Genomic DNA, 13,505 nt, shown 5'->3' with positions numbered 1-13,505 from the left:
ACCTTACTGCTCCATCTCCTATGTTCCAGCTACAACAAATTGCATACAGCTCCCCAGACATGCCAGGTTGTTGCATGTCTCTGTGACTTAGTTCATGCTGTTCCTGTTTCCTGGAATGGGCTTCCTTCCTGGCTCCATCTGCCTTGTGGATACCAACTCCTTCTGCAAGCTTTCCCTCAAGTATTATACCGTGTACGAAAAGCCTTTCAGACTCTCCCAATAGAACTTACCTCCCCCTCCTTTGTCTCTCCACTAACCCCACATCTTCTAGTACTATGGCACTGGTAACACTTTAGTACGATTACTTACACTGTTAGTTATCATCCATCAGACTGTAATCTTCTTGAGGGTAAGGAACAGGTTTCGTCTACCTTTCTTTAGTAAGTGGCTGGTGTAGCACTAATAAGAACTACACAGAAGCCAAATGCATTAATACATATGAAAACAGTGCATGTTTTAAAACCTTACCCAAATTTAAGGTGGTATTTGTATTCAAGACTTCTCAAATGTAAGTAACTTTTTGATGATAAGAATTACAGAATAATGGGCTTAAAAGTAAGAAACTCATTAATTTACATGGTTTAATACTCCTATTTAAATCTAGAAACAGGAGTGCGAAATAATAGAAAAGAATATATAAATATAGGTCTCTGCTCCCGGTTCCTGGCACAGAGCTCCCGAAACCCTTGCGGTTTCCTAATTGATAAGAGCACTGGGAGCATCTCTTGTCCTCATATTTTATCTTTGACTCTGGTTCCTGAAGCTGAGCTCCAAAATCTCTTGGAATTTCCTAGGTGATAGGAATGTCTTTTGTTCTAGGGAAGTGACTCTTGGTGGGCTTCTAGATGGGACTGATCACCAGAAAGACCAAGAAATGATGAGAAGCTTAGAATTTTCAGGCCCACTCTCCATTTTCCAGGGGGGAGAGAGGGGCTGGAAATGGAGTTAATAACTGACCATGCCTACCTGAAGTCACCATAAAAATCCCGACAATATGGGGTTCGCAGAGCTTCCAGGATGGTGAGCACAGGGACGTGCTGGGAGAATGTCACACCCAGAGGAGGGCAAGGAAGGACCATGCCCCCTCCCACATGCCTTGCTCTATGCATTTCTTCCACCTGGACGTCCATCCTTTATCATATCATTTTATAATAACCTGATAGATAGCAAGTAAACTGTTTTCTTGAGTCCTGAGAGCTGCTTCAGCAAATCAATCAAACCCAAGGAGTGGGTGGGTGCAATCTCGATTTATAGCTGATTGGTCAGAAGCACAAGTAACCTGGACTCGCAACTGGCGCCTGAAGCGGGGTGAGGGGGGCAGGCTTGTGCGACTGAGCCTTTAATTTGTAGGATTTGATGCTATCTTCAGGTAGACAGTGTCAGAATTAAGTTGCAGTTCACCCAGCTGGTGTCTCAGAACTGGCTGATGAGGGAAACCCCGCCACCTCTGATGTCAGAAATGTCGGAGTGTGGTAGGAGTGTGAGAGTGAGAGAGACGGGAAGAAAACTGGTTTTTCCTAAAACAAAGGTTCTTCCTGTTTTCTAAGATATCCAGTAACAAAAGTCCATAATTTCTTTTCGTGGCCTATTGTAGCTTGTGCTACTCCTACAGCCAAGCCAGTCTTCCAAATACTGTCAAAATAGTTTTTTTTAAAGAAGTTTTAAAAACTTATTTTCATTCGAGTCTTTATTTTTTTAAACCTTTTTATTTTTCAGTGAATAATATGCTCCAAGATAGTTTAAACTATAATACAGACCATTACTTCACCTTTATAGCACTCTTCAATAAACTTTAGCTTGGTTACATTTACATTCATTTAGGGTAGATGATATCAATAATTGAAAAAAAAAAAGATGAAGTCCCCTGGCTTCCAGAAGCTTCCAGAGGCGTGTGGAAATTCAGACGTGTAAAGATTAGAGGTGGAAGCAATACCATGTAAAACTTAAAAAGAAGGAAAGATGGAAGGGAGAGAGGGGAGGAGGGGGAGGGAGAGGGAAGAAAGAAAAGCGTTGTTCCTCCCTGAGGGAATTCATAATTTAATTCTGGAAAAGACAGGCAAAATTAATTACAATTTAAGGCAGAATAAGCCCAATTTTATAACATGCCAGGTATGAATAAATATGTCTGAGAACACGAGAAAAACAGACAAATTCCATTTGTGAGGAATCATACAAAGCTTAATGGAAATAGACTCATACCATTTCTGGTATGCTTCAGTCCAATCCTAAACAAAGGAAAGTGCAAGGAAATTTGTAAATTATAAATTTATGTGTGAGTAGTCCAGGGCAACTGAAATTCAGAGCAATGTAACAGACTTCTAATACCAATTACTATCTCAGAAGTAATCAGATGAGAACTCTTTTATCTTCCCATCATCAAATCTGTATCTGAGCATCTACCCATACTTTCTACCTATGTGCCTATCAGAAAGGATGAAAACACCCTTCTCTGAAGGCTAGTTTCTCCATTGGTATTCAGGATTACATCCCCTTTCACATTTTCTAGGACTTGAGTCCAGCAATTATCACCTCCATGGGACATTATCAACTTCTCCATCACCATTGAATCATTCCCATCAGCAAATAAATATGCTTTAATATTGTCCATCTAATGTTCCCCTCCAGTTGCTGCTTCTCTGCTCCCCAGTTAAAATGTCTTAAAAGAATGGCCTACACAGTCTCTGCTTTATATTCTCCCATTCTGTCTTCAACTCACTTCAACTGTGCTTTTGTCTCAGCCACTTACTGAAACAGCACTCATCTAGGTAACCAGAGGACACCACCGTGCCTGATATTGTCCTCATTTTACTCTTTCTCTCAGTAGCATGTGACTGTGTATCACTCCTCTTTCTTAAAATACTTCCTCTGGGATTTTCTGACATACCCTCTCCTGGACCAGGACCTCAGGTATTTAGCTATAATCTCTGCCCAGGTGATCTTACCAAATCTGACAGTTTAGAACAAAAAGGACTTTAGCCCTGACTTCTCCCCTGAGCTTAAGACTCATATATCCAATTGCCTACTTCTCAGCTATGGTCATATTGAAAACTCCACTCCAGTATTCCTCACCTCATTAAAAAGCACTGCTACACAGCTGCTGAAAGCAGCAACATAGAAGTTATTTCTAATTTCTTTCTCTTACACCACATCTAATCCATCACCAAGTTTTGTTGAATCTACGTCCAAAATATATCCCAAATCTGTGCATTGCTGGCATTTCCATTATTATCATTGTTAAGGTAATTAATCAAGGGGACCATTAGACTGAGGTGGCACTAATGCCAGGGTAGCCTATGACCACAAAATCTAAGCCTGTAAATACTTCAAGGTTGCAAAATTGAAACCTAAGGACAACTAATCACAACAGCCAACTAGGCTTTAAACTATAGCCTATCAATAATTTCCTTGTTTTGCTTCTGCCTTTTCTCTATAGAAGTCTTTCCCCAGCTCCTGTTGGTGAAATGCTTCTAATGATATCTGGCTTGGCCCTGCCCAATTCGAATCATTTTTTGCTCCAAAAACCCTCTTAAAATGTTTAATATGCCTCAGTTTATCTTTTAATACCATCCTAGTCCAGGCCACAATCTCCTCTTTCTTGAACTGAGACCCTTACTCTCCTTTTAAAATCTATTCTCACATTCTCTCTAGCTTAACATCTTAATCACTTGTTTCTCTAATTAAATCAACATCCTAAACTCCTTAAAGAAGGATAGCAGAATATGCCACCCCAAAATATGTCTCTTTGGTATAAGGATTACTTTGAGAAACTTTAGACACAGGAGTTCTGAAAACAGAGTGGAAGTTACCCTTTTGTAAGGGAAATATAGTGGGCTGGCCAAAAAGTTCTTTCGGGGAACTTCCCTGGTGGTGCAGTTGTTAAGAATCCGCCTGCCAATGCAGGGGACACGGGTTTGAGCCCTGGTCTGGGAAGATCCCACATGCCACGGAGCAACTAAGCTCGTGTGCCACAACTACTGAGGCTGTGCTCTAGAGCCCGTGAGCCACAACTACTGAGCCCGAATGCCACAACTACTAAAACCCACACACCTAGAGGCCATGCTCCGCAGCAAGAGAAGCCACTGTAATGTGAGGTCTGCGTACTGCAACGAAGAGTAGCCTCTGCTCGACGCAACTAGAGAAAGCCTGTGCACAGCAACAAAGACCCAATGCAGCCAAAAATAAATAAATAAATTTAGTTAGTTGTGTTAAAAAAAAAAAAAAAGGTTCACTGGCCTTTCTCAAAAAAAAGAAAAGTTTGTTCAGGTTTTTCCTAAGATGTTATGGAAAAATCCGAACGCACTTTTTTTTTTTTTTTTTTTCGAACGCACTTTTTGACCAACCCAATATACTAGAAAGGGGATCGACTATACCAGGAAAAGAGCTGTCATCAGGGACAACTTTTTCACCTGAGACACTTATCTGCATGGCAGGGTAACCTTGTCTACTAACCAGTTCCTCCTCTCACCTTCCCTTGAATTGCATTCTGCCTCTGAAGCCCCAGATCTCTCCATCCCTTTTCTAGGCTCAGGATGGTATATAAGCCTCAGTTACCCGGCAGCCTTTGGAATACCATAACTCCATGGAGCTCATGTATGTATGTAATTAAAATTGTATTTTTTCTCCTGTTAATCTGTCTATGCCAACTTAATCCTTAGAATAGCCACAGAAACTAGAAGGTAAAGTTTTTCCTCCCCTACATTACCATGCTTACAAGGCCCTTTAAAAGGCACGCCTGATCTCCTGATTTTCTCTCCAACTTGTCAGGAAACACTGTTCCTCCTTGCTGGCTCACTATCCCACTTAAGCTTAGTGGTGTTCTTTCTGCTCCTCCAGCATGCCAGTTTTATTCCTAGATGAGGACTTTTGCAGGACAGGACTAGCTCCTTGTCAAGTATTTCTCTCAGAGAGGCCTTCCATGATCATCCTTTAGAGTATAACTTCCCCCAGTCATTCTTTGTCCCATGGGCCTATTTTATTTTCTTCACATCACTTCTTGCTGAAATCATCTTATTTCCTTTTTTGTTATTTGTCTCCCTACAATAGAATGTTCTTATTCACTGTTGTATTCTCCATGTGCGCACATGGTCTCTCTCTCTCTCACACACACACACACATGCACACACACACACGCACACACACACTTGGTATGCATTCGATAAATATTTGTTTAAAGACTGTTAATGGAAAAAAAAGGAATAAATCTTCAACAATATAAAAATCTAGATGGGATTTAGGGAAGCAAAAACTTAGGTACCTGGTAAAAATTTATTATTCTGGATGTAACAGATGAGAAATGACATAAATATATTCTGCTTTTAAGAGTAAAGTCTTTTGACAACAGTGTAAAGACCATTCAATGGGGAAAGAATACTCTTTTCAATAAATGGTGCTGGGACAACTAGACAGCCATATGCAAATGGAATAAAATTAGACCTCTACATCACATCATATTAAAAAAAATAACTCAAAATAATCACAGACCTAAATATGAGTTAAAAATATAAAGATCCTAGAAAACAGAGCAGTAAATCTCTGGAACATTGGGTTAGGCAATGGTTTCTTATATATGACATCAAAAGCACAAATGACAGAAGAAAAAAATAGATTAACTTAATTTCATAACAATTAAAGCCTTTTTGTTTTAAAGAATACCATCAAGAAATTAAAAGGGCAACCCACAAAATGGGATAAAACATTTGCAGATCATCTATCTGACAAGAGACTTGTATCCAGAATATATAAAGAACTCTTAAGGTGAACAATAAAAATAAATAATTCTTTTTTTAAAGAACAGGTAAAGGAGTCGAATAGACACTTCTCCAAGGAAGATATAAAAACAGCGCAACAAAAATACTCAACACCTTTAGTCATTAAGAAAATGCAAGTGAAAATCACAATGAGACGCCACTTCCCACCCACTAGGATGGCTATAAAGACAGAAAATAGTAAGTGTTGACAAGGATGAGGAGGAACTGGAACCACTGCTAGTGGGATTCTAAAATGCTGCAGCCACTTTGGAAAACAGTTTGGTAGTTTCCCAAAATGTTAAACATAGAGTTACCATATGACCCAACAATTTCATTCTTAGATATATACCCCAGAGAAATAAAAACATATGCCCACACAAAAACTTGTACACACATGTTCATAGTAGCATTCTTCTTAATTGCTAAAATGTATAAACAACACAGATGTCTGTAAACTGATGAATGGATAAGCAACATGCAATATATTTATACAATGGAATCTTATTTGACAATAAAAAGTAGTACTCATACATGCTACAAATGGAGGACCCATGAAAACAGTATTCTAATCTGCAGAAGCCAGTAACAAACAATCACATATTCTATGATTCCATTTACATAAAATGTCCAGAATAGGCAAATCTATAGAGACAGAGAGTATATTAGTGGTTAGCAGGAGTTTGAGTGTTTTATGTGTGTGTGTGTGTGTGTGTGTGTGTGCATGTCCCTACCCAGAAATGGAGAATGATTGCTAAGAGATACGGGGCTTCTTTTTGGAGGGAATGAAAGAACTCCAGATGGTAGTGATGGTTGCACAACTCTGTGTATATAATAAAAGCCAATAAACTGTACACTTTAAAAGGGTGGATATTATGGTATGTGTATTATATCTCAATAAAACTGTCATAAAAAATAACTAAATACACTAGTAGGTTAATCTTTCCAGACCTTGATTAATTTCCAGAAATGTCATATTTTCAATGACTATTCTACTTTTGTTAAGTACTAGGAATACAAAGATGAATGACATGAACCTCCACCCTCAGGAAGTTTTCAGAATAGCAGAGGACGTTCTCCATAAAGCCTTTTGCCAAATATGTGCAGAACACTTTACTCTTTGGACATTCAGACAGCATTACAAAAGAGGGGTACATAATACATGTGTTAAAATAAAGAGAAATAGCTCTGAACTGCTAATCAAGAGGATAAACTACTTTTTTGACTCCAGTTTTATATTCTATACATACTTAAGAAGATTTAGTAATCTTAGAGCTACAATCATTACACCAATCATTGCTATCAGGAACAAGTTTCCTGAACATCTGCAGCCTAAGTCAGAATATAGCTTGTTCTCCTTTTTCCCCATCTTCCTTCCCCTTGTCTATATTCTATTTCCTGTTGACTTGTGATAATTAGGTAAAAAAGTGATGGGTCCTGACTGATACTGGACAGCTCAGTGATGGGATAAGCCCAGTGTTTTCTGACACATTTCCTCCATAAGATGCCCCATGTGGAACGAGACAATAGCCAACTTACTTCTGTATTCCAAGCACCTGCCACATGGTAGGAGGTGTCTACTGAGTAAAAACAGTATTTCCACTGCACTGACATTATATAAAGCAGTCTTTGAATATACTAATACCACTTTAATTCTTTCCCTTCTGGAGGTCTCACCTTTCACTTTGTGACATATATAATCATATTTGATAAATAAACGGATGTCTAATTATTCAACTGAATTTTGGGAACAGACAGAAGAAAATAAGAGGGAAGGACGAACATGTGGTGTTATTCCAGCTCTTTTAAATAAAACTTATTTTCTTGACAATTGAGTTAAAGGTTGTACATAAAATAACCTTGCTTGTAGAAGGAAGAAAGCTGTTGTGTTGACAGCATCCCAGATACAATTTAGTTGAAATTGATTAATAATCAAGGGCCTTTTTGTATACCTCCATTTTCAGACCAACTTTGGGGTCTTGGGCAACATACATCACTTAACCTCTCTCAGCCTCAGTTTCCTCTCTTCTAAAATTGGAATAACAATAATATCTAATCTGTCTCTCAGGATTGTTATACAGTGAAATGGGAAAGGAAGTATGAAACACGGTATAAATGATCCAGAGCATTATCAGCACAATATATCATTGCCGTTTATGTGTGGCTTACGTTCATTTCAAGGCTTATACACTTTACTCAGCATTCACCCATTGGAACTGTATTGCTGTCTCTTACCTATAAAGTATCATATAATATTTTTCTCAGAGAAGGAAATGATCTTGCTGGCCCTTTACTGAAAGTATATCCCAATCACTTAATATTTTTAAATCTTCAGAAATATGAAGCTACTTGCTGAATTCTCAGGTGCCAGTATTACGATTCCTTGATAAATCCGAGCTCAAATGCAGAATATATGTATCAGATGAACTTTGTAAAAGTTCTATTACAACTATGAACGGTACATTTCAATTCTTTGGTGCATCACAATGAAAACTAAAGTTATCTTCCTGGTAATAAAAACCACTCACTCTAGAGACTGTCATATACAGTGAAGTAAGTCAGAAAGAGAAAAACAAATATCGTATATTAACGCATATATGTGGAACCTAGAAAAATGGTACAGATGAACGGGTTTGCAGGGCAGAAAGAGATGCAGATGTAGAGAACAAACGTATGGACACCAAGGGGGGAAGTGGGGGAGGGGTGTGGGATGAATTGGGAGATTGGGATTGACATGTATACACTAATATGAATAAAATGGATGACTGATAAGAACTTGCTGTATAAAAAACTAAAATTCTAAAACAACAACAAAAACCACTCACCTTTGCAGCACAGGCTCGTATCACCTCCTAAAAGAAATAGGATAAAATAAGTAAAGAAATACTCATAATTTCATTTAATAAAATATCGACTCTTTTTAACACATTCAGATATTAATCTCTTAATAACCAAAATCAACATTTGGGAGAGTGTTTTTTAATCTATCACCTGCAGGTGTCACTCTGCACTGTTCCAATGAGCTGGAAAGAGTATAAATTAAAGAGACTCGATGACATGATTTTGGTTTGCCAAAGCAAAATGCACTGACAAACAAGACTCTGGAGGGCCTACATGTAACTGCCTCAAGAAAAATTTGTCTCCTCAGTAAACTTCGCATAAACACTAAAATTCTGTACTGGGACACTAACGTATCTAAAAGACACACTCTGAACTGCAGTATATAATTATCTCTATAAATAAGAATACCCATACATATAATTCTCAAATTAATAATTTACTTCAGAGGAAATCTAATAGTAAACACTTCTGAGGAGTAAAGGATATGACTGGAGGAGCTACAGAAGGGGACTGCCTACAACTCATGGGATAAGGCCAAGAAAAAGTCACTTCTGAAAAAGAAATTAGTCAAAGGCAACACAAAATAGATGACTTGTAAATTTGCTGCTAGGGAGACACAAATAATATTCTAGTCCAATAAAGGTTGTTAACCAGCATATATCATCAGCCTAGTACGGCACTAGGAAAAAATGGTAATAATCAATGTGGAGTTTAGAAAAAAAGAACTGAAAAAGAAGAGTGTCCTTTTTTTTAAATCTGAAATTTCTAAGGGACATAGACTACATCTAAAGGATATCAGTCATTTCAATCACTAAAAGGAGACAGTAAAACTGACTGTGGGCATGAGATTCTGATTGCCTGGACTGAATCTCAGCTCCAATGTTTCCATCTGTGTGACGCTGGCAATATTGCTGATCTCTGTAAGCCTCAACATCATCTTCTGTAAAATGGGGATAATACTAGCATCCACATTATAGGATGGTTTTGAGGATTAAATACAGTGAACACGTAAAACACTTAGCACAGTACCAGGAATTCATTATGTCAGTTTCTACTCATAATTAAACAGATGTTAATCATCACCAATTATTATACAGTGAAATCTCCTGTGGGGTAGAGAAAATTAATCTTTTTTTTTTCAAAATTGGCATAAAACATTAAAAAACCCATTCAATCCCTATTCCTATGACTCTGCTTAACAATCAGCTCTGTGATCACTGACCCAGATATCAGGTTAATTTTCAAAAGGGCAAGTGGTCTTGAGTGCTCAAGCAGCTGGAGAGGTATACCTTCCATTATAAGATGTTTAAGTTTATAAATCAACTTTTTGTGGAACTCTTTACTATTACCAGGTACCCCAGATTCTGAGCAGCTCTGGATACACTAATAAGACTAAATTTCTGGGTTTGAGACCTTAGAAAGAGTTGTGTCACTGCTCTCAAGATACTGTCTACCTGTGAGGTCTTATCTGGATTGCAGAGCCTTTTAGGTATTGCTGCAGTAGTAGCACAAAGTCAGCTCTGTTAAGTACGAAACAGTTAAAAGAGTTTTATTATGAGTAAATGATAAAGCTACCAAGAACAGAAAATTGTCTATTTATGGCATCCTTTTCTCATTCATGAGTAAACACCTATGAAATACCTGAGGAACTGAATTTATTATGCAATTCACACACACACAGATCACACCCTAAACTTGAACTGTATTTTATCAGAAAAGCATTCCTTTTGTGGTTACAAAGAAAGGAGTATCTCCAGGGATACAGTCTTCTACAATATAGAAGTGATATAGTCTTCTCTATTAGACTTCTACATAGAAGACCAGTGACAGAGCCTTTTAGACTAAGTAACAAACCTAACAGGAAAAGGAATTTAGGGTCTACCAAAACACAGCTCAGGAAACAAGAGAAAAGGCATTGTGACAAAAGGTGAGAATCCAGTCAACCTAAATGCTTGCAAAACATAAAAAGAATGGAGCTTCCGTGGGAACAAAGATGACATTTTGTTTTGATTCCCATATATGCTACATACATTGTCAGAGAAAATACACTGCAGATAGCATTTGAAAAAAAAGTTCAGAGAATTCTCTTAACACGGGAAATATATGGTTTTTCAAAAACCACAGCAAATAGACAAAGCTTTCATTTCCAAAGGCAGCCTCAATCTACCACAATCCCAAAGCGTAATTTTTAAAAGGAAAAGTTTAGTAAAAGCTAAATAAATCAATGATTCTATGAGAAACAAGTTTTTCTCCTATAATAAATTATCAATTTACTTTCCCCTTGCCTTTGGTTTCATATCTTAAAAAATATTCTTCTGATTTTATTTTTCTTTTACATCTACTTTCGTTTCATTTATCTGAGGATGACAGCTATAAAAGATGATGCAGGAGAAAAGCTACAAGCCCAAGGTGATTCCAGGATGTTAAGTTTCACAGTGTAAAGATTGACAGATTATAGGAAACTTGTTTTTATACATCTATCTGTGAGTTGCTCTTTAGTCCGTAGATGAAATCATTTTGCAATGCAAGGCTTTAGACAAGGGCCATTTTTTTTTCCTAGCGAATAAATATTTTTCGCTAATTTCTAGAACTCCATTTATCTATTCATACTTCCTTTTAAAATCTGGAACACATTCATTATTCAATTATTTTAAAATGTTAAAATATAAAGTCTTACAACACTGAAATATTAATTTATAGTCATATTATTCCAAAATTTATACTGATAAATATTAAAAAATTTCCCCCATATTCCAACTAAAGCTGAACCCGTTGTCTGAGTGATCTGCACTCTTGTATACCCCACACTCTCTAACTTTCTAAAGAAAGGAAAGGAGAGAGGAAGAAAGTACAGTCAGAACCAAAAGATGTCTCACTGTAGTTCCTCCTATGTTGGGTTTAAAACTGGTCAATATCCCTATCAAAGGAGGAGGGGAAAGGATGATATTTATTAAATGCCAGGCACTGTGCCACAAGGGGGAACACAACAAGCCCGCAAAGTCCCTCTCTTCAAGGTGCTCAGGCTAATTCTCACTAAAAGAACTATTAGGGTCAAAGAGCCTAAGTATTTTTAAGGATGTTCAAGCTTCTCAATACATTTTACCACTTATCTTTGAGAAACACTGTATAGTAATTTACCACCAACAGAATACCACACGACTTGTAACCAAGCACCCTCCTCCTGATTTTCATCATCTATTTTCCAGTTTTACAGGCAATATCTGGTTTCTGTGGCACTACTTTTCTCTGAAGTGAGATAGAACTTTAAAATACGCTTATGAGACATTTGTACCTACTCTTTTTGAAAGTACATGTTTATTTCTTTTATCCATTTCTTTGTTGAAGTCTCACTATTTTCTTTATTTTTTAGTTCTTGCATATTAAGAAGGCTGTTCCATTTATATATTTTATGTAGACATTTTCCCAGGTTGGTATTGGCTGTGTGTGCGTGTCTGCATGTTGTATATATGCATATACACACATATATTTTAAAATAGAGAAACAAGTCCTGGGCTGATCTTTACAGAGATATCAAGTCAGGAAAGCCTAATAGATTATCCTAAGTTCAGTTTGTTTACTGCAGTTAAGTGATTTTAGAACAAGTACCAGAAAGGAACTGTAAAAGTATAAGAAAGCCTAGTTTTAAGTAACTACTTCGTTCAGTTAATATTTATTGGCATAGCAATGTAAAACAGAACTGAAATGGTTTTAAAGTTTCCAACTTCTCAACTGCATAAAATAAGTAAACATACTGTGACAGAATCAATCCTCTGTTTCACTTGCTGCATCTTCATTGAAGAATTTTCAGTGTGGACATAGTCATCAATCTGAAAAGAGCCCTGATGAGGCAGTCTAGGGCAGATGCATAAAGCATCTTGATTTTGGTGTATTCCAGGTAATGGAAAGGTTCCATTGTAGCGTTTGAACATTTCAGCCTCCTGCTGGGCAACTGGAAAAATTAGTCCATAATTAGTTCAAATCATCACAGCAAAAGCATAATGAAATAATTAAGCCATGAAATTGTAGCATTAAAGGAATGATCAGAAAGTACATAATACATTTTAAATACTGGGTAATAATAATACAACATGATGAACAAAATGTGAAATTATTAAATACTGTAAACCATAAAAAAGGAAATATAATAATTTCATAGATAACTTCATGTCAGGTAGTATAATTGAGCCTTGAAGGCCATGCAGTATCTTGGTCTGGTAAACATAACAAATTGGAAGGGGACTCTAACTTTGAAGAGATGCATACAGAAAACACAATATAAAAAATCAAAGGCATAATATAATAAAGAAAACACAAAAACAATAATTATTCACAAACCCATTTCCTTAAAACAACTGTTTTCATATCTTCATACCTCTATCTTTATTCATATATACATTTTATGTAAGATATCATAGTGTAAACACAATTGAACAGTTTTTCAATTTAAATGTAAGTTTTTGCATATTTCTACAACTATGTAATTACCATTTATAAATGCTTTACAATGCCTCATCTAAGGAAGCGCCATAGTTTATTTATGTATTCTCCTATTGCTAAATATTTACAATGTTTTCTGTTTTCCCTCATTATAGGCTATGCGTAAGTACTTTCATAATTTATTTTTTAAAAGAATCCTTTCTTTGGATTTAATACCCCAGAGTGGAATAGATGGCTCAAAGGGTGAATGTTTTTGATGATGATGATGACGACGACAACAAGGGTATTAGCACCTGTATTGTACTTTATGATGTTTAGGATGCTTTCACATACATTATCTCATTTGATCATTTAAATAAATGAATTTGAAAATTTTTAAATGCCTGTAAGTAAAAAGGAGAACAAATAAAAAGTAATCATTTAAAATAGTATTTTCTTGATTATACAATTATATAATTTAAAAATCCATAAAAGAAAAAATTG

The 13,505-nt window shown here is 36.6% G+C and overlaps 1 protein-coding gene across 1 annotated transcript in view; it reads right to left on the bottom strand.

Annotated features, from left to right (window-relative positions):
* AHI1 (Abelson helper integration site 1) overlaps nt 1-13,505 on the bottom strand; it is a 186,024-nt gene that overhangs the window by 107,484 nt on the left and 65,035 nt on the right. Inside the window, exons 19-20 of the mRNA XM_065888623.1 lie at nt 12,338-12,534; nt 8,570-8,596 (exon numbers count right to left, since the gene is read on the bottom strand). Coding sequence (XP_065744695.1) covers nt 8,570-8,596; nt 12,338-12,534 — 224 coding nt within the window. The remainder of the gene's footprint in view (nt 1-8,569; nt 8,597-12,337; nt 12,535-13,505) is intronic.

The sequence above is a fragment of the Phocoena phocoena genome, chromosome 12, assembly GCF_963924675.1.
Source record: "Phocoena phocoena chromosome 12, mPhoPho1.1, whole genome shotgun sequence".
NCBI lineage: Eukaryota > Metazoa > Chordata > Mammalia > Artiodactyla > Phocoenidae > Phocoena > Phocoena phocoena.
This window is presented reverse-complemented; position numbering and strand designations above follow the sequence as displayed.